At 57.4% G+C, this 26,066-nt stretch overlaps 1 protein-coding gene across 8 annotated transcripts in view; it reads left to right on the top strand.

The window, feature by feature from the left end:
• SHANK3 (SH3 and multiple ankyrin repeat domains 3) overlaps positions 1-26,066 on the top strand; it is a 708,141-nt gene that overhangs the window by 523,899 nt on the left and 158,176 nt on the right. For all 8 annotated transcript variants that reach the window (XR_012898753.1, XR_012898754.1, XM_075914851.1 and 5 more), the window contains one exon: positions 9,303-9,416. Coding sequence is in view for 6 of the 8 variants with exons in the window: in XM_075914851.1 (XP_075770966.1) it covers positions 9,303-9,416 (114 nt within the window). In the remaining 2 variants the exon portion in view is untranslated. The remainder of the gene's footprint in view (positions 1-9,302; positions 9,417-26,066) is intronic.

Genomic DNA, 26,066 nt, shown 5'->3' with positions numbered 1-26,066 from the left:
CCTGCTCAGCTGGCTGCCTGGGTTGCAGCCCTGGGCTTTTCGCCTGGGACGGGCAGGCGGTAGGGAAAGGTCTCCCCTGCCTGGCCTGCCTAGAAGTGCCATGACGGGGTTGGCAGCAGGCTCCGGGTGTAGTGGCCTGGACAGTTGTCAGGGATTCCCCGGCGGATGGGGCGAGGTGGCTGCAGGCAGAGCAGGCTGGGAATGGGCCGGAGGCTGGGTTCCTGGGTCAGCTCTGAGGGCGAGATTTTGGAAGGGCAAGGGGCTTGCGTAGAACCAGAGAGGGGGCAGCTGTGGGGCTGCAGAGATGCCGGCAGCAGCCGTGCTCGGCCGGGTTGCAGGTGTCAGGCCAGGTGAGTGGAGGCCGCAGTCCGGGCGTAGGGTGGGGAGGGCTGGTGTCGCCAGAGCAGAGGGCCAATGGGGGGTTTTGGTGCCCAGATTTCGAAGAAGGCTGAGCAGTGCGTCCAGGCCGGGCTGAGTCAAAGCTGGACGCCCGAGTAAGGGCTGGTGCAGAGGGAGGGAGCGGCCTCGCCGGATACCGTCCGCTGCGAGTGCTGCCTCGTCGCCCGGGGGCGGCTCCGGAGAGCCCGGGGCTAAGGATGTCAAGGGAGTGTGGCCAGTCGGGGATTTGGATTGACTCCACGACTGGTCCATAAGGGAGGCTCGCTCCAGGACTGCTGGGCCTCTGCGCCCGGCTCCTATACACGGGGCACAGCGGTCCCGGTTTCGAGGGCAATATTCCAGGGTGCGGCCCCGAGACGCGGGGTGCCCCTTTAAAACAGGCTGTGCAGCTCCGACGCCGCGTCCCAAGCCCAAGGGTGCTGGGATCTCGGCCCCGCGACACGGTGGCCTTGCTGGGATCCCTGCCGGGGGCTGCTGCCGGAGCAGCCTGTGGCCACGACGAGCCTTGGTCCGCAGCGGGCAGAGGCTACTTTGCGGCTTCCTCCCCTCCCCCACCCCCCCACTGCTTCTGAGATAGGCGGAGTGGGGGGGGCGCAGGCGGCACCACAGAGACGGTGCCGGGGTAACCAGCTTTAAAGCCGGCTCCCCCAGCACCGGCTCCTGCTCCCCCCTTGCTTCCTTTCCAAGGATATGTCTACACTACAGACACCTGGGAGGAGGGAGCTGGAAGGGGGAAGAAGGGGGAGGGGAAGCTCCGGGTCGGGGGTCTTGCCGGACCAACTTGACTTTCATGCTGACCTGCTCCCGGGTTCGCATGTGGCCGTTGGTGGCCAGGCTGGCAGCTCTCCTGCCCTAGACGGCCACTTTCCTGTGCCTAGTGCGGAGATCGTGGACGTTGGAGGCCTCCCCCCCAAACCTGAGTAAGGTCCATGATCTCCACCCTGGACCAGGAAGGCGCCCGCCTTCTCCGGGCCCTGGCAGGCTCTGGGGAGCTGGCAGCCTGCTCCTGGGGGCGGCGGAGGGCTGGCTGCCAGTGACTTGCTGGCTCATGTTTTGGGGCCACTGGGTCGGAGCAGTGACTGCTGGCTCTGGGCTGGCTTGGAGCTGGCCCAGGCCCTGTGGCCAGAGTCTACCCCTTGAAGGGCTCCGGAGAGGGGGGAAGGGAGTGGAGTGACCAAGGAGCAATGTGTCGAGTGTCAGAGGGGGGGCCGTGTTAGTCTGAATCTGCAGGAGCGGCGAGGAGTCCCGTGGCACCTGTCGGAGCATTAATACTTCAACCCTTCGGTTAATCTGTAGGTGCCACAGGACTCCTTGCTGCTCACAGAGCAATGGGCTCAGGTTGCAGGGGGGGGTCTAGGTTGGAGATTAGGAAAAACTGTTTCCCTAGGCGGGGGGGAGGCGCTGGGCTGGGTTCCCTGGGGAGGGGGTGGAATCTCCATCCCTAGGGGTGTTTAAGTCCCGGCGTGACAAAGGCCTGGCTGGGCTGACTGAGTTGGGTTGGTCCTGCCGTGGGCAGGGGGCTGGAGTCGATGACTCCTGAGGGCTCTTCTGTGACATGTCTAATGTGCACATGGAGCTGAGGCCTGCCCTGACGCTCCGCTGGGTCCTGACCCAGAATCCTGTCGATGGCAGGTTCCCCTGTCACTGGCTCGGCCGGGGTCTGACCAGACCCCACCCAGGCTTTCTCCCCGTGCGCTGGTCTGTCCCCGCTGCCAGCGGCAGGGCTAGCCATACCATGCCGCCAAGGCAGACGGCTCCGAGAACTGGGGGGGGTATGGGCAGATAACGTGGGGAGGTCAGAGCCCTTTGTCCAGTCCCCCGTCTCAGTGGAACAGCTGCTACTGAAGTTGGCCGTTTGTAACTAGCGACACAACAGGCGCTTTCTCCTGGGACTTCCTCGGTGTTCCGAGACACACAGAAAATCAATACTAAAGGCCCAGCACGCGTCTCCGCAGCTCTTCAAAGCCTCGGGGGCAGCTTATTTAAACCTCTCTTTTCTGCGTTGTTCTGGATCGCTTGCTCCGGTCAGGGGCCAGTAGCACTGCCGGGGCTCCTGTTGTTCCTGATTCACTTTACCTCCTTGTTGCCTTTTTATCGGGTGGCCTTCTGCTTCCTTTTCTTTGTCTCCCCTTGCTTCCCACTTTCTGGCTTTTGAGTTACGCTCATCACTGTCCCTTGGCATCGTCCCCTTCCTTCCACTTGCGGTGGGCCACTTTACAGCTGCCTTCACTGCCCCTCTAATCCTGTTTCTTTTCACCAGTATTGCCGCCTTTGGGCGCGTAGGAGGGTGTTGTTAAACAATTTCCGATTATCGTCTGTACGTTTCTGATTCATTTCTTTCTCCTGGCTTATTTGACTCATCTTGTTTTCAGCTTGCGAAAGTCGCCCTCTTAAATCCCAGGTATACGTAGGGATCTGTCAGTAGCTGGTTTGGACTCCGCTCCATGTGCTCGTTATACATGTGATTGAATCGTGCTTCCTAGAACCTCAGTTACCGTTGATTTCCAGAGACAAGGTGGCTGAGGTAATATCGTCTGTTGAGCCAACGGGAGGTGAGCGTTTCGAGCGAGTCGGGGTCTTTCGGAGATCGGGGGAAGGAGCGGAGTGTCTGACAAACATTCGTTTTTAGTTCTGTGGCCAGTTCCTCTCCGGCTGAGTGCCCGTTCCTAGTGTCTACATCAGGAAAGTGTTTATCAGCTGGAGAGCCAGAAGCCTCGTTAAAGAGTTAGGAAAGCTGCCTTTCCATGGACTCCAGGCGCGTAGTCTGTTTCGCCTGACAGAGGAGGGTAGGAGATGAGTTGATTAAGGACCTAATGGAGGACAAATATTTGATAATGGACACTTGTGTCCAGCAGAGAAAGGGCTCGTGCCAGCCAGTGGTTGGAAGTTGGAGCCAGACAGATTCGGACCCCCAGGGAAGGAAGGCACGAAGTGCTCTCCCCAGTAACAGGTTCCCAAGCGCTGGGGCAGATTTCTCTCTCGCTGGCCACCTTGAAGTGCAGATTGGCTGCGTTCTGTGGACTTCTGCTCTAGGAATGGTTGTGGGCTGGGCTGGGCTGGGAGCTGGACGAGGCCCCTGTGACTATCTCGGGAGGGGCTTAGGCCAGTCGGGTTCTAACTAGCTAAACACGGGAGCGGTTCCTTCCGTCCCGGGGCCGGTGTCTGGGCACCGCTAGGGCCTGCAGGATGACGGCTCTTCCGCAGGGGGTGAGGGGCGGGCAGCGCCGCTGAGTGAGCCCACACAAGGCTTTTGTGATGTCAAGGCAGGCGGGCACTGGGACGAAGGGCACAGAAGTGATGCCAACTAATAACAATGGCGGCTAAGCCCTTGCAAGGGGCTGGACTAGGAGGGCCAGTTGCCAGGTCCTGGAGCCGGCCGGAGGGCTACCCGCAGTACAGGAGGTGGAGCAGGAGCACTTGAGAAGACAGGCTCTCCAGCAGACTTCCTCCTTGGCTTGGCAGAGGGCGGAGAGAGTCCGGGCCTGGGCTGGGGAGATGCAGCCTCCGGACAGGAGAAGAGAGAAGTCCCTTCTCCCAGGGGTTTGCCCAGCTGGGCTGGGGGGCGGGGGGCGCCCGGCCTGGCAGTGAGAGAAAACAAAGGGCCCCATGGAGGTTAATGGCATGAAAAGAGCAGCAGAGTCCGCTTGAAACCCCCAGTGAATGTGCCCGGAGGAAGCGCCAGCGGGAGGGAGCGCAGGAGCCGAGTGACACGGCTGGCGAGCCGCCTGTAACCCTCTCCGTGCTCACGGGGCACACCTGGCTAGTGTGAGCCCCGACTGGGCCCGCCCAGAGCGCTAAGTCCAGTCTCCGCAGGTGTGAGCAGCGAGTGCTCGAAACGCCTGTGCGGACACTGCCCCCACGCGCCAGTCGGGACCTTCCTCCCCTGGAGGGCAGCCTGGCTTCTGGGGGGCGTGTGGCGCCTGCAGGCGTGAGGCGGGCTAGAGAGGAGGAGCAGGGCGGGGTGAGGTTGCAGAATATGCCAGGAGCCTGCTGTGAGAGGGAAGGGCAGAAATCTCCTAGGGAAGGTCGCAGCCCAGGCCACACGTAAGAACGGCCACACTGGGTCAGACCAAAGGTCCATCTAGCCCAGTAGCCTGTCTGCCCACAGTGCCCAGCGCCAGGTGCCCCAGAGAGGGTGGACCGAAGACAATGATCAAGCAATTTGTCTCCTGCCATCCCTCTCCAGCCTCTGACAGACAGAGGCCAAGGACACCATTTTATCCCCTGGCTAATAGCCTTTTATGGACCTAACCACCACGAAATTATCCAGCTTCTCTTTAAACTCTAGTATAGTCCTAGCCTTCACAGCCTCCTCTGGCAAGGAGTTCCACAGGTTGACTACACGCTGTGTGAAGAAGAACTTCCTTTTATTAGTTTTAAACCTGCTACCCATTCATTTCATTTGGTGTCCTCTAGTCCTTATATTATGGGAACTAATAAATAACTTTTCTTTGTTTGCCCTCTGTGAAATCGTGGGGGTACCTTGCTGGTTGCTAGGCTGGGGCTGTGGGTGACCCCCACTGGCTGCTGCCTGTACCACGGCCCAGCCGAGTAGCTGATGGGACAGGGAGGTGACCTGTTCTACCGGTTACCTCCCAGGGAGAGGATCAAAGGAAGGTGGAATGCTGCCCCTGGCTGGGGGGCAGGGCTGGAAGGGAGGCTTTTAGTTTGTGTCTGGGATCATGGAGGAGACAGCCTAGGGAAGGGGCTGGGATTTAGGGGCCCAGTCTCCCCCAGCTCAAAGGGGGCTGAGGCATCCTAGGCCTGCCCTGAAACCAGATGACATCTGTGCTGTACCCTGGAGAAGCAAGAAACTCCCTCTGTTCTACTGGCTGGGGGAGTCTGTTCGTGCCACTATGGGGGTGCAGGAGGCGGGGGCCCCAACGCGCCGTCACACCCTCTCCACACCACTCATGGTTTTATAGACCTCTGTCATATCCCTGCTCAGGTAACTAGGAAAGAGGCGTCCCTCAGCAGTCTGCATGGGAACCAGTCTAGCCAACATATTCGGACATGAGCTGGAGAAAGAGGGAAACAGGGAGGTGGCAAAATGTGCAGATGATCCCAAAGTGTTCAAGATAGTTTGTGATGGACCAGGCCATGTCTGGGCACCGCTAAGGGCGTCCGCTCAGGGCGAATTGCTCAAATCCGGGGCTTCTTACAGCCCCCTTGACTGGTGACCTCTCCAAACAGGCCACAAACCAGTCCCACAGAGCGCTTCAGCTGCCTGCCTGAAGCCTCCCGAGCAAAACCCCTCCGACACCCCAGCAATATCCGTGCCCCAGATGGCCCCGGGCCTATACACAGGTGGGGGGTCCTAGCACCCAATCCCACCTACCCCGAACAAGTTCTGTCCAGTTCCAAGAAACCAGCCACAGATCCCTGGTCAATTTACCCTCTGGACCTTACCCACAAATCACGCTGGGCCAATCCTTTAGAATCTATATCTAAAGGTTTATTATTACAAGAAAGAAAAGCCTGAGAGTGAGGTTATTAAAGTACAGTACGTTACATGCACCGAATCTCCCAGTCCTCGATGCAGGCTCTAGCAGAGATGTTGCAGCTGCTGGTTAAAAGTCCTTATTGCACATCCTAGGATCAGGATGGGTTCACAGGTCTTCCGGGCTCTTCAATCCCTGCAGTGCTGCCTCTGGGATGAAGTGCTGTGCTGAGAACAAAATGGCATCGACCACATGGCCTCTTTTATCCCCTTCCTGGCCTCTTCTTGTATGCAGCAAGTCACCTGGTCAGAGGCCAATCTCTATGTTCCCTGCTAGCTGCCCTCAGGTGACAAATCCCATTCTTTGGGTGTGTCCATAGCCTATTGAGAGCCATTGTCCCACAGGGCTTTGCTACTCAGCCTGTCCATAGCCATGTTTAACCACATTCAGAGAAATATTCAGCTTCCACACAGATTACAGATTCCTACCTACACACACAGACATTATACACTCACATAAATAGCGTACATAAGATTAACAAACAATAATCTCCCATTCAATACCCCACATGGCTCCCCCCACACCAATTTCTGGGGCCAACACCCCCACCTAGGGGTGCAGCAGCGATCTGGCTGCTTCCCTCCAATTCAGCAACGTGACATAGTTCAGACCAAAGCAGCCTGTGAAGAGCTGCAAAGGGGTGTCACAAGACGGGGTGAGTGAGCTGCACAATGGCCGGTGAAGTCCGATGTTGATACATGCAAAGTGATGCACTTTGGAAAACAGCTGGACATACACGGGGGGGGGGGGGTGTCTAAGTTAGCTGGACGTAGACTCATAGACTCATAGACTCCAAGGTCAGAAGGGACCATTATGATCATCTAGTCTGACCCCCTGCACAGTGCAGGCCACAGAATCTCACCCACCCCTCTTAGAATAATCCTCTCACCTATATCTCAGATATTGAAGCCCTCAAATACTTTGAAGACCCCAAGATGCAGAGATCCTCTACATACACAGGGGTGGGTCTAAACTAGCTGGACATACACAGGGTGGGTGTGAGTTAGCTGGACATACACAGGGTGGGTGTGAGTTAGCTGGACGTACACAGGGGTGGGTCTAAACTAGCTGGACATACACGGGGTGGGTGTGAGTTAGCTGGACGTACACAGGGGTGGGTCTAAACTAGCTGGACATACACGGGGTGGGTGTGAGTTAGCTGGACGTACACGGGGGTGGGTCTGAATTAGCTGGACGTACACGGGGGGGGGGGGGGGGGTGGAGTCTTAAGTTAGCTGTTACCACTCCAGAAAAAGACTCTGGAGACCTTGTGGATGGTTCTCTGAAAAGCAGACAGATGGTCGGGAATCATTAGGAAATGGCTAGACAAGGCAAACTACCCTGTTTTCAGTAGATACATCCCTGCTCTTCCCACCTACTGAATGCTGCATGCAGACGTGGTCGCCTCAGCTCAAAAAAATCTCTTGGAATTAGAAAAGGATCATAAAAGGACAGCAAAGCCATTAGGGTTTGGAACAGCTTCTGTATGAGGAGAGATTAGTACAACAGGGACCTTTCCGCTTAGAAAAAAAGAGGTCTATAAAATCATGACTGGTGTGGTCACCCGAGGAAATTAAATGGCATCGGGTTTCAAACAAACAAAAGGAAGTTTTTTTTCACCCAATGCACAGTCAACCTGTGGAACTCCTTGCCAGAGGATATTGTGAAGACCAGGACTTTGACAGGGTTCAAAAAGAACTCGATAAATTCATGGAGGGCAGGTCCATCAGTGGCTATTAGCCACGACGGGCAGGGAGGGTGTCCCTGGACTGTGTTTGTCAGCAGCTGGGAATGGGCGACAGGAGGGATCACATGAGGATTCACTCCCTCTGGGGCATCTGGCGGTGGCCACTGTGGGCCGACAGGACCCGGCTTAGTTGGACCTTGGGTCTTACCCAGCCTGGCCGTTCTTGCATGTCGATTAGCTGAGACCATCAGCTCCTGGGAGTGTTTGTGCGGTCGGTGCCGCGCCCAGCCTGGGGCGCTGCCGTAAGCCGTAGGGCGCCGGGGGAGCACTGCTGGTTTGTGCTGCCGGTGCAGAGTTGGTGCGTCCTGGAGCAAGTGAGCGGCTCGGGGGAGGGCCGGCCAGCCAGTAGGAGACGGGTGTTCAGTCTAGTTAGCTGACCCGCCGTAGCTCACTCAGGCTACTGGTGAAGACAAGACCAGAGCTAGCCACTCCGGTTCAGCCCCCGCAGGCACCTCCCCGCGGCAGGCCCTCTCCACAGGCCAGGTTGCCGGGGCTTGGCGCTCCTAGGCAGCTACCTCAGGCTGATCAGATGCCAGACCACACCTGGGGGGAGCGGGGGGCTGGGTTCCCTAGGGAGGGGGGAATCTCCTTCCCGGGAGGTCACAGAGCCCTGGCCGGGCTGGTCCTGCCTTGGGCAGGGGGCGTGATGCCGGCCTAGTGGCTCTGAGTGCGGGGGCTGGGCTCCGTGTGGTTGAGAGGCGGGTGGCCGGGTGATCACCAGCAGAACTGGGGTGCGTCTAGGGGCCGGGGCCCGCCCTCCGTCACTCAGGTTAGCCCTCGGGCTGTTGAGCAGCCGTGCCGAGAGCAGGCCGGGCTGCTGCAGAGGTGCTGTTCCCACGGCTGGGGCCGGTCCCCGTGACGCCGGTGAGCCGGGGCCTGTGCTGGTGGAAGGGGACGGATTCGGCCTCTGTCCCGCAGGGGCGTCAGCTGGCCACCACCAGCAAGGGACCCTGGGCCTGGAATGAGCTTTGGCCCTGGGCCTTGCTGCCTTCGCAAGGCAGCTGGGAGGGACGGTGAGTTGGCCCTGCGGGGCCGGAGGGTTCGCCCCTCATGTGGAAGGGCCCTGGCAGCGGGCGGCAGCTGGACTGGGCCTTCACCTTGTTAAAGAGCCGGCAGCACGGGGCCAAACCGGGTAGCAGCTCGAAGCAGGCCCAGGTGGCTGGACAGGCTGTAGCCAGGGCCCAAACCTGCGCGGCCTTGTCCTCCCTGCAGGGCTCACCTGAGCGAGCCGCCCCGGGAGGCAGCGTGTTCCAGTGGTGGGAGCGCAAGTCCGGGCCCAGCCTCAGGAATCGAACTCCACCTGTGGTACTGCCTGGCTGGCGGCTTTGGGGGAAGCCCGGGCTCCTCCCTGTGTGGGAGATGCAGGCAGAGCTTCCCGGGGCACATCTGGAGCTGCGAAGTCGGCACGTTCCTGGGGTGCCAGCTCGCCTACAGAAGCCCCTGTCGTCTCCGGGATGCCCTGGCTTCCGCGCACAGGCAGGAGGGTCTGGGCTCTCTCGCTGCGCACGCCCGGGTCTCCCGCTGTCTGAGGCAACCAACCCTGCCCCAGGCTCTCGAGAGGCTGCTGCGCCGCGGCCCTGCTCCCGTCGAGACGCGTTCCCCGGCCGTGCCTGTCCACCCGCCTCCCGGCCTGACGTGTCTCCCTCTCTCCACAGTGCTGAGTGTCGGCGAGGGGGGCTTCTGGGAAGGCTCCGTGAAAGGGCGGACCGGCTGGTTCCCGGCAGAATGCGTCGAGGAGGTGCAGATGCGACAGTACGACGCACGGCAAGGTGAGCTCTCGGTGGGGCTGGCAGGCCCGGTCTCTTGCTGCTCCCAGTCCGGAGTCCCCACCAGTGGGCGCGCGGCTCGGCCCCACAGGGCGGTGGCTTCCCACCCCTGCCCTTTGGTTGCCAGGTTGGCAGCGAGTCGCGTGCCCTCGGGGGGTGACGGTCGCGCTTCGGCAGGGGCTGCCAGCGTGTCGCGGCCCGGGGCCTGCTCCGGTCTTCGCGCAAGGAGCCGGCTCCCAGGAGCGTCTCGGGCCCTGGTTGTCCCCTTCTGGAGCGAGCTCGCCGAGCGCGGTGGCGGAGGGGCTCGGCTGCGCCGCCATCGGCTTAGTGGGAATCGCTCACCCGGGAAGCCGTGGCCTCGCGGGCCAGTCTCTGGTGCTTTCCCCACCCGATGACGGACGGACGGCCCGCCGGCAGGGCTCCGCGGGCGGGCAGGGCCTTTGGGTCAGGAGGAGTCACGGGAGGACCTGCCCAGAGCGGGTGAGACAGGCAGCTTGCTGCTCTGCTCACAGGGCCGGGGCTGGCACGGAGTCCCTGAGTGCCAGTGGGCTGCCCCACTGCTTGGCACCCTGCCCGGCCCATGTGGCACCCGTCCTGCTGGCTCGGCCTGGCAGCCCGTCTGGCCAAAGGGGCCCCCTTCTCGTGTGCTGAGCTCCATGTGCTGCCCCGCTGGCCCAGCAGCGAGCCAGGGCTCCTGACCGACAGCCCCCTACTGCTGGGCCCTGGCAGTGGCTGCTGCGCACACCTGGGACTGCGGCCAGGGCCGACCGTCCCTCCTGGGAGCTCGGTGGCGGCACACTGGTCCCAGCAACAGCCTGGCACCCCAGCCTCCTGGGGGACCCTGGAGCCACGGTTAGGGCCGGGGCGGGGTTTGGCGGGCAGGGAGTCGCTGCGGAAAGCCAGCCAGCACACCGGGGCCGCACGGCGGAGGGCCTGCCTCGGCCAGTCCAGACCGAGGGGCAGCAGTCGGAGCGTGCGGAGCGGCTGGCGGGGGCGGGGGAGTTTGGGGAAGGCAGCCTGAGCGCGGCCGTGAGTTCTGGGGGGCGGGCCATTGCAGGAGTGCTGCAGAGCTGTGTGTGCTCGGGACTGGGGGGCCTACTCTGGGGGGGCTGACCCATGTTTTCCTGGAATCTCCCGCCCCCTCCCGCGAGCCGGACTCGGGGAATTCCTGCCCACCAAGGGCGTGGGAGCCCCTCTCCCTCTGGGGGTCAGAGCCCCCCTCTCGGCTCTCCGAGCGAGCCCGTGTCTCTGGGGGGCTGGAGCTGGGGACGGGCAGGGCACACAGCGGGGAGAACGCCCGCCCGCCTTCCCACACACGGGGCAGGGCAGTTGGCTTGGGGCAGAGCCAGGCTGGATTCGTCTCCCGGGGTCAACTGAGTTTAGGAGCCGGCCCGTGGATCTCAGAGCCTCCCTACCGCAGCTCTCTGTGCCCCTGCCCCGGAGCGCAGCAAAGCAGGGGCTGGGTCGTTTCGCGCCACACCAGCGCCACTGCACTGAGCTCCGGCCCAGCCCGGGGCCAGTGAAACCGGGGCCTGGGATTCGCTCTGCCCCGTGGCGCGCGGTCGGGCTAGGGAGCCACGGCTGGGCTCGTCGGGCGGAGGGCAACTGCCGGCAGGCTTGCAAAGCCCGCTTCACAAAATGCACCGGTCTGCTTGGCTCCGAGTGTGTGCGTGTGTGTGTGTGTGACTGCTTGTGTGTGTCTGTGCGCGTGTGTATGTGCCTGTGTGTGTACGTGTGTGTGTGTGTATGTGCCTGTGTGTGTACGTGTGTGTGTGTGTGTATACGTGTGTGTGTGTGTGTGCCGATGTGTGTGTATGTGCCTGTGTGTATACGAGTGTGTGTGTGTGCCGATGTGCCTGTGTGTATACGAGTGTGTGTGTGTGTGTGTGTGCCGGTGTGTGTGTGTGTGTGCCGGTGTGTATACGAGTGTGTGTGTGTGTGTGTGTGTGTGTGCCGGTGTGTGTGTGTGTGTGCCGGTGTGTATACGAGTGTGTGTGTGTGTGTGTGTGTGTGTGTGTGCCGATGTGTGTGTGTGCCTGTGTGTATACGAGTGTGTGTGTGTGTGTGCCGATGTGTGTGTGTATGTGCCGGTGTGTATACGAGTGTGTGTGTGTGTGTGCCGGTGTGTGTGTGTGCCGGTGTGTATACGAGTGTGTGTGTGTGTGTGTGTGTGTGTGTGTGTGTGTGTGCCGATGTGTGTGTATGTGCCTGTGTGTATACGAGTGTGTGTGTGTGTGTGTGTGCGTGTATGTGCCTGTGTGTATACGAGTGTGTGTGTGTGTGTGTGTGTGCCGATGTGTGTGTATGTGCCTGTGTGTATACGAGTGTGTGTGTGTGTGTGTGTGCCGATGTGTGTGTATGTGCCTGTGTGTATACGTGTGTGTGTGTGTGTGCCGATGTGTGTGTATGTGCCTGTGTGTATACGTGTGTGTGTGTGTGTGTGCCGGTGTGTGTGTATGTGCCTGTGTGTATACGTGTGTGTGTGTGTGCCGGTGTGTGTGTATGTGCCTGTGTGTATACGTGTGTGTGTGTGTGCCGGTGTGTATGTGCCTGTGTGTATACGTGTGTGTGTGTGTGTGTGCCGGTGTGTGTGTGTGTATGTGCCTGTGTGTATACGTGTGTGTGTGTGTGTGTGTGTGCCGGTGTGTGTGTATGTGCCTGTGTGTATACGTGTGTGTGTGTGTGCCGGTGTGTGTGTGTGTGTGTATGTGCCTGTGTGTATACGTGTGTGTGTGTGTGTGTGTGTGTGTGTGTGTGCCGGTGTGTGTGTATGTGCCTGTGTGTATACGTGTGTGTGTGTGTGCCGGTGTGTGTGTGTGTGTGTGTGTGTATGTGCCTGTGTGTATACGTGTGTGTGTGTGTGTGCCGATGTGTGTGTATGTGCCTGTGTGTATACGAGTGTGTGTGTGTGCCAATGTGTGTGTATGTGCCTGTGTGTATACGTGTGTGTGTGTGTGTGCCGATGTGTGTGTATGTGCCTGTGTGTATACGTGTGTGTGTGTGTGTGTGTGTGCCGATGTGTGTGTGTGTGCCTGTGTGTATACGTGTGTGTGTGTGTGCCTGTGTGTATACGTGTGTGTGTGTGTGCCTGTGTGTATACGTGTGTGTGTGTGTGTGTGCCGATGTGTGTGTGTGTGTGTGTGTGTGTGCCTGTGTGTATACGTGTGTGTGTGTGTGTGTGCCGATGTGTGTGTGTGCCGATGTGTGTGTGTGTGTGTATGTGCCTGTGTGTATACGTGTGTGTGTGTGTGTGCCGATGTGTGTGTGTGTGCCGATGTGTGTGTGTGTATGTGCCTGTGTGTATACGTGTGTGTGTGTGTGTGCCGATGTGTGTGTGTATGTGCCTGTGTGTATACGTGTGTGTGTGTGTGTGCCGATGTGTGTGTGTGTGTGTATGTGCCTGTGTGTATACGTGTGTGTGTGTATGTGCCGATGTGTGTGTGTGTGTGTGTGTGTATGTGCCTGTGTGTATACGTGTGTGTGTGTGTGTGTGCCGATGTGTGTGTGTGTGTGTGTGTGTGTATGTGCCTGTGTGTATACGTGTGTGTGTGTGTGCCGATGTGTGTGTGTGTGTGTATGTGCCTGTGTGTATACGTGTGTGTGTGTGTGCCGGTGTGTGTGTGTGTATGTGCCTGTGTGTATACGTGTGTGTGTGTGTGCCGGTGTGTGTGTGTGTATGTGCCTGTGTGTATACGTGTGTGTGTGTGTGCCGGTGTGTGTGTGTGTATGTGCCTGTGTGTATACGTGTGTGTGTGTGTGCCGATGTGTGTGTGTATGTGCCTGTGTGTATACGTGTGTGTGTGTGTGCCGATGTGTGTGTGTGTGTATGTGCCTGTGTGTATACGTGTGTGTGTGTGTGCCGATGTGTGTGTGTGTATGTGCCTGTGTGTATACGTGTGTGTGTGTGTGTGTGTGTGTGCCGATGTGTGTGTGTGTATGTGCCTGTGTGTATACGTGTGTGTGTGTGTGCCGATGTGTGTGTATGTGCCTGTGTGTATACGTGTGTGTGTGTGTGTGCCGATGTGTGTGTATGTGCCTGTGTGTATACGAGTGTGTGTGTGTGCCGATGTGTGTGTATGTGCCTGTGTGTATACGTGTGTGTGTGTGTGCCTGTGTGTATACGTGTGTGTGTGTGTGTGCCGATGTGTGTGTATGTGCCTGTGTGTGTATGTGCCTGCCTGTGTGTTGCGCGTGTGGGGCTCAATCCAGGCTTCAGAGCCCCCCGCCCCCCGTTGCTAGATCTGTACCCCGGTGCCTGTCAGCGGGAGAGGGCGGCGCTGCCTCTTGCAGAGGGAGGAGGCCGGTGCCCCGTGGCAGCTATCCCCGTTGCCGTGAGGGGCGGGCGGCTGGAGGCCCGAGACCCCTGAGAGCTGGAGCTGGTGCCTGGGGAGGCTGAAGGCCGGAGGCAGCAAGGGGGTTGCCGGCTGATCTCTGCTGGGCTCCAGAGGGCAGGGGGAGGCTCCGTGCTGGAGAGCAGAGCGGATGGGCCGGGAGGGGCAGGGAGGGTCCTGGTGCAGGGGAGCTCCAGGAGAGAGAATCCTCTTGCTGGGATGAGCAGAGCTGTTCTCCGGCTGGAACACCACGGCCCGGTGCCGGCAGGTCCGCCCTGCCCCCGCCCAGCCGGCCGTGCACGCGCTTCTCCCGCCTGGTACCTGCCGAACCGGCTCCCCTGGCAGGGGCTGGGCCGATTGGCTCCTCCTCTAATGCAGGGGTGTCCCTGTCAGGCTGCGGCCCCCAGGGTTCGCCTCTTCAAGTACCCGTCCCTTCTCCCCCTGCCCTAGCGCCCGCAGCCTGGCCTGGTCTGCCGGGTGCCAGCTCCCTGCTGCCACCAGACACCTCTGGGCGAAGCCAGTCTGGTGCTGTCCTGGCAGGCTCGGGGGGGGGGTGCCCCAGTCCCTTGAATGGGCCCAGTGAGGGCTGCTCCCAGCAAGCCACTGGCCCACTTCTACCTGCGTTCCTTGCCCCTGCCCTGCGCAGCTCAGGGCTCCCCGAGAGACTGTCAGATGCGGGGGTGTCACGTTACTGGATCTTGAGGGGAGCAGCCAGATCACTGTGGCACCCATAGGTGGGGTGTTGGCCCCAAGAATGGTATAGAAGGGGGCCATGTGGGGTGCTGAATAGAAGCTTATTATCTGATAATCCTATGTAAGCTGTTCATGTGGTTGTATAATGTCTGTGTGTGGAGTTAGGAATCTGTAATCTGTGTGGATACTGAATATTTCTCTGCATGTGGTTGAGCAGTGGGCAGAGCCCGGGCCTGTGGACATGCTAATTAGTGAGGCCCTGTGGGACAATGGCTCTCAAGGGGCCAAGGACACACCTAAATCATAGAATCATAGGACTGGAAGGGACCTCGAGAGGTCATCGAGTCCAGCCCCCCGCCCTCAAGGCAGGACCAAGCTCCGTCTACACCATCCCTGACAGATATCTATCTAACCTGTTCTTAAATATCTCCAGAGAGGGAGATTCCACCACCTCCCTTGGCAATTTATTCCAATATTTGACCACCCTGACAGCTAGGAATTTTTTCCTAATGTCCAATCTAAACCTCCCCTGCTGCACTTTAAGCCCATTACTCCTTGTCCTGTCCTCAGAAACCAAGAGGAACAAATTTTCTCCTTCCTCCTTGTGACACCCTTTTAGATATTTGAAAACCGCTATCATGTCCCCCCTTAATCTTCTTTTTTCCAAACTAAACAAGCCCAGTTCATGAAGCCTGGCTTCATAGGTCATGTTCTCTAGACCTTTAATCATTCTTGTCGCTCTTCTCTGTACCCTTTCCAATTTCTCCACATCTTTCTTGAAATGTGGCGCCCAGAACTGGACACAGTACTCCAGCTGAGGCCTAACTAGTGCAGAGTAGAGCGGCAGAATGACTTCACGAGTTTTGCTTACAACACACCTGTTGATACAACCTAGAATCATATTTGCTTTTTTTGCAACAGCATCACACTGTTGACTCATATTCAACTTGTGGTCCACTATGACCCCTAGATCCCTTTCCGCCATGCTCCTTCCTAGACAGTCGCTTCCCATCTTGTATGTATGGAACTGATTGTTCCTTCCTAAGTGGAGCACTTTGCATTTCTCTTTATTAAACCTCATCCTGTTTACCTCTGACCATTTCTCTAACTTGCTAAGGTCATTTTGAATTATGTCCCTATCCTCCAAAGAAGTTGCAACCCCATCCAGTTTGGTATCATCTGCAAACTTAATAAGCGTACTCTCTATCTCAATATCTACATCATTGATGAAGATATTGAACAGTACGGGTCCCAAAACAGACCCTTGAGGAACTCCACTTGTTATCCCTTTCCAGCAGGATTTAGAACCGTTAACAACAACTCTCTGACTACGGTTATCCAGCCAATTATGCACCCACCTTATCGTGGCCCTATCTAAGTTATATTTGCCTAGTTTATCAATAAGAATATCATGCGAGACCGTATCAAATGCCTTACTAAAGTCTAGGTATATGACATCCACCGCTTCTCCCTTATCCACAAGGCTCGTTATCTTATCAAAGAAAGCTATCAGATTAGTTTGGCATGACTTGTTCTTCACAAACCCATGCTGGCTATTCCCTATCACTTTATTACTTTCCAAGTGTTTGCATACGATTTCCTTAATTACCTGCTCCATTATCTTCCCTGGGACAGACGTTAAACTGACCGGTCTATAGTTTCCTGGGTTGTTCTTATTCCCCTTTTTATAGATGGGCACAATATTTGCCCTTTTCCAGTCTTCTGGAATCTCCCCTGTCTGCCATGATTTTTCAAAGATCATAGCTAAAGACTCAGATACCTCCTCTATCAGCTCCTTGAGTATCCTGGGATGCATTTCATCAGGACCTGGTGACTTGCTGACATCTAACTTTCCTAAGTGATTTTTGACTTGTTCTTTGTGTATCCTATCTTCTAAACTTACCCTCTCTCTGCTTGTATTCACTACGTTAGGCACACCTCCAGACTTCTCGGTGAAGACCGAAACAAAGAAGTCATTGAGCATCTCCGCCATTTCCAAGTTTCCTGTTACTGCTTCTCCCTCCTCACTAAGCAGTGGGCCTACCCTGTCCTTGGTCTTCCTCTTGCTTTTAATGTATTTATAAAAGGTCTTCTTGTTTCCCTTTATGCCTGTAGCTAGTTTGATCTCATTTTGTGCCTTTGCCTTTCTAATCTTGCCCCTGCATTCCCGTGTTGCTTGCCTATATTCATCCTTTGTTATTTGTCCTAGTTTCCATTTTTTATGAGACTCCTTTTTTATTTTGAGATCATGCAAGATCTCCTTGTTAAGCCAAGCTGGTCTTTTGCCATATTTTCTATCTTTCCTACACAGCGGAATTGTTTGCTTTGGGGCCCTTAACAACGTCCCTTTGAAATACTTCCAACTCTCCTCAGTTGTTTTTCCCTTCAGTCTTGCTTCCCATGGGACCTTACCTACAAGTTCTCTGAGCTTATCAAAATCTGCCTTCCTGAAATCCATTACCTCAAGTGTGCTGGTCTCCCTTCTACCTTTCCTTAAGATCATGAACTCTATTATTTCATGATCACTGTCCCCCATACTGTCTTCCACTTTCAAGTTCTCAACTAGTTCCTCCCTATTTGTTAAAACCAAATCCAGAACAGCTTCTCCTCTGGTAGCTTTTTCAACCTTCTGAAACAGAAAGTTGTCTCCAATGCAGTCCAGAAACTTATTGGATAGCCTGTGCCTCGCTGTGTTAGTTTCCCAACATATGTCTGGATAGTTGAAGTCCCCCATCACCACCAAATCTTGGGCTTTGGATAGTTTTGTTAATTGTTTAAAAAAGGCCTCATCCACCTCTTCCACCTGGCTAGGTGGCCGGTAGTAGACTCCTAGCATGAGATCACCCTCATTTTTTACCCCTTTTAGCTTAACCCAGAGACTCTCTACACAGCTATCTCCTACGTTCATCTCCACTTCAGTCCAAGTGTGTACATTTTTAATATACAAGGCAACCCCTCCTCCCTTTTTTCCCTGTCTGTCCTTCCTGAGCAAGCCGTACCCTTGTGACTGACCGGGCCATGTCTGGGCACCGCTAAGGGCGTCCACTCAGGGAGAATTGCTCAAATCCGGGGTTCCTTACAGCCCCCGACTGGCGACCTCTCCACACAGGCCACGAACCAGTCTCACAGAGCGCTTCAGCTGCCTGCCTAAAGCCTCCCGAGTAAAACCCCTCCGACACCCCAGCAATATCCGTGCCCCAGATGGCCCCGGGCCTATACACAGGTGGGGGGTCCTAGCACCCAATCCCACCTACCCCGAACAAGTTCTGTCCGGTTCCAAGAAACCAGCCACAGATCCCTGGTCAATTTACCCTCTGGATCTTACCCACAAATCACGCTGGGCCAATCCTTTAGAATCTAAAACTAAAGGTTTATTAACACAAGAAAGAAAAGCCTGAGAGTAAGGTTATTAAAGTACAGTACATTACATGCACCGAATCTCCCAGTTCTCGACGCAGGCTCTAGCAGAGATGTTGCAGCTGCTGGTTTAAAAGTTCTTATTGCACATCCTGAGATCAGGATGGGTCCACAGGTCTTCCGGGCTCTTCAATCCCTGCAGTGCTGCCTCTGGGATGAAGTGCTGAGCTGAGAACAAAATGGCATCGACCACATGGCCTCTTTTATCCTCTTCCTGGCCTCTTCTTGTATGCAGCAAGTCACCTGGTCAGAGGCCAATCTCTATGTTTCCTGCTGGCTGCCCTCAGGTGACAAATCCCATTCTTTGGGTGTGTCCATAGCCTATTGAGAGCCATTGTTCCACAGGGCTTTGCTACTCAGCCTGTCCATAGCCATGCTTAACCACATTCACAGAAATATTCAGCTTCCACACAGATTACAGATTCCTACCTACACACACAGACATTATACACTCACATAAATAGCGTACATAAGATCAACAAACCATAATCTCCCATTCAATACCCCACATGGCTCCCCCCACACCAATTTCTGGGGCCAACACCCCCACCTAGGGGTGCAGCAGCGATCTGGCTGCTTCCCTCCAGTTCAGCAACGTGACAACCCTTCCATACCAACATTCCATCCCACCAGGTTTCTGTAATACCAATGATATCATAGTTGTATTTATTGGTTAGCAATTCCAGTTCTTCCTGCTTATTACCCATACTTCTTGCATTTGTATATAGGCATCTAAGATACTGATTTGATCTTGCCTCCCTGTTGTGCCCTGACCCTCCTTTCTCCTTGCCATTATAGGCCGTAATCCCCCCCATTTCCAACCCATCTCCCAGTCCCGCACATGCAGCACTTACCTAAAGCATGAGGGTGGACACCTAAGAGCTCAGCACTTCATCCCAGAGGCAGCATTGCAGGGATCGAAAAGCCCGGAAGACCTGTGAACCCATCCTGATCCTAGGATGTGCAATAAGAACTTTTAAACCAGCAGCTGTGACATCTCTGCTAGAGCCTGCATCGAGGACTGGGAGATTTGGTGCAGTTCTTGTTGCGCATCCTAGGATCAGGATGGGTTCACAGGTCTTCCTGGCTCTTCGATCCCTGCATTGCTGCCTCTGGGATGAAGTGCTGAGCTGAGAACAAAATGGCATCAACCGCATGGCCTCTTTATACTCCTTCCTGGCCTCTTCTTGTATGCAGTCGGTTACCTGGCCCTCAGTCTCTCTCTGCTGGCAGCTCTTAGGTCTCCGCCCTCATGCTTTAGGTGTGTCCTTGGCCCATCAAGTGCCATTGTCCCACAGGGCCTCGCTACTCAGCCTGTCCATAGCAATGCTCAACCACATTCACAGAAATATTCAGCTTTCACAGATTACAGATCTACACACACAGACATTCTACACTCACATAAATAGCGTACACAGGATCAGCAAACAATAAGCTCCATTCAATACCCCACATGGCCCCCTTTAATACCATTGTTGGGGCCAGCACCCCCACCTATGGGTGCAGCCATGATCCGGCTGCTTCCCTCAAATTCCAGTAACGTGACACCCTCGCCCCGGCCAGGCTGTGGCTGAGGTTGGCCGTGTCCCAGGGAGCAGGATCCGTGTTTAAAGAGCACGTCCCTGCCCCCGCACTGGTCTCAGAACTGGGTTGCTCTTTGCTCTGGGGTCCCCCTGTGGGCTTGTCACTGAGGGGCAAGGCTGGGCCGTTCCATCACCCGCTGGCGGGGGCTGGGGTAGCTCCGGCACCCAGATGGCCCCGACGACCCACTTTTACCCCGTCCCTGGAGCGCGATGCTGCTCCTTGAACATTGCCTGCGGGAGCGCCTTGCGCGCTCGGGGCCGTGCCCGCCCCTCTTCCGGACACGCTCCAGGAGGCCGTGCTGGCGTGGGCCGGGTCTGCCCAGCCAGGGGATTAGTGTGTCGGGTACGGAGAATCCGCCAGCGCCCTGCCTCCGTGGCCACGGGCCCGTTGCTCTCGTGCTTCTCGAACAATGTGGACGGGCATTCCCTCTCGCCCGAGCACGTCCCCGGTCAGCTCCCAGCCTCTGGGTCTCCCCCCTGCCCGGCCGAGCGCGGCCCTGTCTGCTCCCACGTTCGTTCCTCGCGAGTCAGGAAGTGGCCCCTTTCCCCTCTCTTCCGGCCACTCCTTGGCTCTCGCCGCGTTGCCTTTCCAGCCCCTTGGTCGCTCCGTGCCCCCTTTTAGGAACCTGGACAGGACAGGGCAGGTTCACCCCTGGCCCAGGAGGTCCCAGTCACCCCTTCGAGGCCCTGCCTGGGGTCCGAGATGGGCACCTGCCCGCCTGCTGCCAGCGTGCGGAGTTCAACAGCCCTTTGAGCCGTGTCTGTGGAAGGAAGTGGGGGGCGTCGCTACCTGAGCAGGTGCCCCTGCGGCGTCCCCGCCTCGCTTCACGCGGCTGCCTGGCTGCCCGGGGACCGGCCGGTGGCTGGGGAAGCTGCCCCCGGCACAGGGTGGTGGGAAGGGAAGAATGTTCTGAATGCCAGGCCACCGGCCGTTTCCGTAGGAGGGGCCTGCCCGGTGTGTGGCCGGGATTCCTTCCAGCCCTCCCGGCTGCAGTGGCCGGGCGGTGAGGCCGGGAGAGGGAGCCGAAAGGAGGCCGCTGGAGACGCGGGCATGTGACCGGCGGCTCAGTCCCTGAAGTCCGCTCAGAGAAGCGGACGCGTCCGAGGCTTCGGCTGGTGTCTGTCCCTGGACTTGGGGGGGCGGAGCGACCAACAGCTTAACTGCACAGAACTGAACGCTTGTCCCTGCTCCTTCTCTCACCCCCCTCCAACCCCTCTCTCTGGCACTCACTCGCCATCCTCACCGGGGCAGGGCCATGGGGCACAGGGGCTGGGGTGGCTGAGGGCTCCAGCTCTGGGATGGGGCCCAATATAAGGGGTTCAGAGCGCGGGACGGGGCTTCTGTCTGCGTGAGGCGTTGGGTGGGGGCGGGCCTGGCGGTACGGGAGGGGTCTCCAAGATAGGCCCAAGAGGGTTGGAGTGCAGGATCGGGCCCAGGCCTGGGGTGGGGGTGGGGAGAGGGTGGGGTGCAGGCTCTGGCTATGGGTGGGGATGCAGGAGGGGGTTCCAGGCTGGGGCGGGGGCTGGGCTGTGGGATCTGGGAGGCAGTCGGGCGCAGGAGGGGTCCCGACCTGGGCAGGCGGTTTGGGGTGCAGGCTCCGGACGAGCGATGCTTCTCTCGGGCAGCTCCCGGTCGGTGGTGCAGCAGAGCTGGGGCAGGCTCCGTGCTGCTCCTGGCAGTGCCTGGCGTGTCCAGCAGCCGGGTGGCTCTGCTCAGTGCATGCTGCTCATGGCCCCGGACATCGCCCCTGCAGGCCCTGCCCTGCAGCTCCCGTTGGCCCTGCCCTGCAGCTCCCATTGGCCCTGCCCCGCAGCTCCCATTGGCCCTGCTCCCAGCCGGGGGAAGCTGCCAGGCTGGGAGGGGGCAGCGCCCGGCGTTTCCCTGCCCATGCGGAGCCGCACGTGCCAGCCTCTTCCGGGGGCTGCCTTAGCCCAGGGGCGCTGCCCACTGGACTTCTAGGACCCGGGCAGCGGTGGGGACCGGAGCTGCCTGGGTCCCTTTTCGACCGGCTGTTCCAGTAGAAAACTGAGCGCCTGGTCTGCAGCGGGGCTGGCGCCCCGGTGATCAGCAGCGTCCAGGCGAGCCAGCTGAAAAGTGAGCGTCCATGCGGCTGCTTCTGGAGCGACAGCTGCCTTTGCTGCTGTTCCCCAAAGTCATGTTGTCATGCCAACCGAGCTCGGCGGGGATGCACCGTGCTGCTTGGGTCTCTCCGTTCCTCGCGTCGTTGAAGAGGCAGGGGTCGGAACTGAGCCAGGACACCGCTCGGTGGGGTACGCCCTCCTGGGGAGGGCCAGGACCTGCCGTCGTCCCGCCTCACCCCTGCATGGCACAGGCCAGAGGGCTCCTGGGAATTAATTCCTGCGCTGAGTCCAGGGGGGCGTTTGGCTCAGAGCAGATCTGGGAAACCAGTCACGCTTGGTTTGAAGACTCCCGTGGAGACCCCGTCCCCGCCCTGGCGCCTGTCACTCCGTGGCAAGTTCCCCTCGCGGCTAAGGAATTGTGCCTGACTTCCAATTGGTCTAACTCCCGCTTCCAGCACTTGGCTCTTGTACCCCTGTCTGCCCGACCGACAGGCCCTCGAGTGCTGAGTTCCTGGGCCTTGTGCAGGCCTGGACCGACTGGACCCGCGCCAGGCGTGCACCTGCGCTGCTGAGCTCCGGCCCTGTAGCTTAGCGCCGTCAGGCAGGTTTCCTAGCCTGTTACCCTCCTGCAGGGCAGGGCCGACGCCCATTCCAGGTGTTCTTGCAGTGCTGGAGACAGAAGGAGTCTCCCCGTCTCCACCCATGCCACCTGGCTTTACAGCCCAGGCTCCTATCGGCCCTGCTCGCGGAGTCACACCGGGTGATGTGAAGCTGATTGACAAGCATCATAATTCCCAGAACCTGCTCAGAGCCCCGGGACAGCAGCCTCCATCCTGCGCTGCGACGCGCTCGGCTTTGCCATTGGGCTCGTGAAAAGGCATATTAGTTACATGCATGCAACTTCCAGCAGCCCAGCTCGCTCTGTACCCGTGACCTGCCCTCCTCGGGACTCAGCATCCACCCCGGGTTAAATCGTGTGGGACCCAGGACTGAGCCCTGCAAGGACCTGCTAATCCATTCCTGTGCGCTGTGCTAATTTTGCACTGTTCTGGGTTTGTAATCAAAATGTCATGCAGTACTTAGTCTCTAAATGCCGTACAGAACTCTAATTATATTACATCCACTCTGTTACCGTTTATCAACCACACTTGTAGCCTAATGAAAAGATCCGTTATTTTCTGTAAGGCCATGCTGAGGGGCATTAATTATATTATCCTGCTTTAACAGAGGCATGTCACCCATTCCGTTATTTTGCCTGGCACATTGACGACCCTGTAATTACTCGGGTCATCCCGTTTGCCGGCACAGCTCTGGCTTTGCTCCTGTCTGCTGAAACTCCCCAGTGCACGAGGGATTGAATATCAACAGCAACAGCCCCGACTCCTCCTCGGCCAGCTCTTTTCAAACTCCTACATGCAAGTCTTCAGCCCATCTTATTTAAAAATGGCTTACGGGAGTAGCTGCCCTTTAACACCCCATCTGCCTGATTGGTGGACATGGAAGTATTTTATAATATGATGCGACTACACCAAACACGGAACAGAAATCCCTATTCAGCCCTGTAGACTCCTCTGCATTATTATTGGACGGGTATCGTTTTTGGGATTCCTTTTGTTACAGATATACTGCAGTAACGCCGTACTTCAACTCCGCAAGTCGCAGGTTTCGCTTTCTGTCCTTTTAGCTTTTTTTTCTTTTCTTTTTTTTCCCCACTAGTAGCTGAAAGCCCATGCTGTCGGAACAGGAGGGGCAGCTGGGCCGAATCACCTGCCACCTCTGCAGGCCAGTGAAATTGCAGCATGTAAATTAGCTGTAGAGTTAGAGTGGTAATTTGGTCACAGCTGATATCACAGTGATCAAGGAGGGTTGGCCTACCGTAGACATATGGCTCCGTGCAGCAGGACACCGCACCGTACTGTGGACCCAGTGTAGCTGGGCACCACACTGTACTGTGGACCCAGTGTAGCTGGGCACCGCACTGTACTGTGGATCCAGTGTAACCGGGCACCACACCGTACTGTGGATCCAGTGTAGCAGGACACCGCACCGTACTGTGGACCCAGTGTAGCTGGGCACCGCACTGTACTGTGGACCCAGTGTAGCTGGGCACCGCACTGTACTGTGGATCCAGTGTAACCGGGCACCACACCGTACTGTGGATCCAGTATAGCTGGGCACCGCACTGTACTGTGGACCCAGTGTAGCCGGACACCGCACTGTACTGTGGATCCAGTGTAGCAGGACACCGCACTGTACTGTGGATCCAGTGTAACCGGGCACCACACCGTACTGTGGATCCAGTGTAGCAGGACACCGCACTGTACTGTGGATCCAGTGTAGCTGGGCACCGCACTGTACTGTGGATCCAGTGTAGCCGGACACCGCACTGTACTGTGGATCCAGTGTAGCAGGACAAAGCACTGTACTGTGGATCCAGTGTAGCAGGACACCGCACTGTACTGTGGATCCAGTGTAGCCGGGCACCACACCGTACTGTGGATCCAGTGTAGCTGGGCACCACACCGTACTGTGGATCCAGTGTAGCTGGGCACCACACCGTACTGTGGATCCAGTGTAGCCGGGCACCGCACTGTACTGTGGATCCAGTGTAGCCGGGCACCGCACTGTACTGTGGATCCAGTGTAGCCGGGCACCGCACTGTACTGTGGATCCGGTGTAGCCGGACACCGCACTGTACTGTGGATCCGGTGTAGCCGGGCACTGCACTGTACTGTGGATCCAGTGTAGCTGGGCACCGCACTGTACTGTGGATCCAGTGTAGCCAGACACCGCACTGTACTGTGGATCCAGTGTAGCAGGACACCGCACTGTACTGTGGATCCAGTGTAGCTGGGCACTGCTCTGTACTGTGGATCCAGTGTAGCCGGGCACCGCACTGTACTGTGGATCCGGTGTAGCCGGACACCGCACTGTACTGTGGATCCAGTGTAGCTGGGCACTGCACTGTACTGTGGATCCAGTGTAGCCGGGCACCGCACTGTACTGTGGATCCAGTGTAGCAGGACACCGCACTGTACTGTGGATCCAGTGTAGCTGGGCACTGCTCTGTACTGTGGATCCGGTGTAGCAGGACACCACTCTGTACTGTGGATCCGGTGTAGCCGGACACCGCACTGTACTGTGGATCCGGTGTAGCAGGACACCGCACTGAACTGTGGATCCAGTGTAGCCGGACACCGCTCTGTATTGTGTGTCCGGTGTAGCTGGACACCGCACTGTACTGTGGATCCGGTGTAGCTGGGCACCGCACTGTACTGTGGATCCGGTGTAGCTGGGCACCGCACTGTACTGTGGATCCAGTGTAGCTGGGCACCGCACTGTACTGTGGATCCGGTGTAGCCGGACACCGCACTGTACTGTGGATCCAGTGTAGCAGGACACCGCACTGTACTGTGGATCCAGTGTAGCTGGGCACCGCACTGTACTGTGGATCCAGTGTAGCTGGGCACCGCACTGTACTGTGGATCCAGTGTAGCCGGACACCGCACTGTACTGTGGATCCAGTGTAGCCGGACACCGCACTGAACTGTGGATCCGGTGTAGCCGGACACCGCACTGAACTGTGGATCCAGTGTAGCTGGACACCGCACTGTACTGTGGACCCAGTGTAGCTGGGCACCGCACTGTACTGTGGATCCAGTGTAGCTGGACACCGCACTGTACTGTGGATCCGGTGTAGCTGGGCACCGCTCTGTACTGTGGATCCAGTGTAGCAGGACACCGCACTGTACTGTGGATCCAGTGTAGCTGGACACCGCTCTGTACTGTGGATCCGGTGTAGCTGGACACCGCTCTGTACTGTGGATCCGGTGTAGCCGGACACCGCTCTGTATTGTGCGTCCGGTGTAGCCGGACACCGCTCTGTATTGTGTGTCCGGTGTAGCCGGACACTGTCCTGTATTGTGTGTCCAGTGTAGCTGGACACTGTCCTGTATTGTGTATTCAGTGTAGCTGGACGCTGCGTGGTACTGTGTTCACGGTGTAGCTGGACACTGCAGCGTACTGTGTATTCAGTATATCTGTATACCATACAATGGTTTTTGTGTAGCTGAACGCTGCGCCATACCGTGTACAAAGTGTAGCTACACTGCGCTGTACTGTTTTCAGTGTAGCTGGACACTGCACTGTACTGTGTGCTCTGTAGCTGGATGCTGCACCGTACTGTGGTCTCTGTAGCTCAGTGCTGCGCTGTACTGTGTACTCGTAGCTAGACACTGCACTGTACTGGGTATTCAGTGTAGTTCTACAAAGTGCTATGTTCTCGGTGTAGCTGGATGCTGAACCTTACTGTGTACTCTGTGTAGCTGTACACTACACCGTACTGTGTTCATGCTGTAGACACTGTGCTGTGTACTCAGTGTAGCTGGATGCCGTGCAGTACTGTGTTCACCGTGTAGACACTGTACTATGTACTCAGTGTAGCTGGGCGCTGCTCCATCCTGTGCAGTCAGTGTAGCTGTACAGTGTGCTGTGTTCTCGGTGTAGCTGGCCACTGCATCGTATAGTGCCACATGGGACATTTCAGT

Source organism: Pelodiscus sinensis, unplaced genomic scaffold (assembly GCF_049634645.1).
Source record: "Pelodiscus sinensis isolate JC-2024 unplaced genomic scaffold, ASM4963464v1 ctg61, whole genome shotgun sequence".
Lineage (NCBI taxonomy): Eukaryota > Metazoa > Chordata > Testudines > Trionychidae > Pelodiscus > Pelodiscus sinensis.
This window is presented reverse-complemented; position numbering and strand designations above follow the sequence as displayed.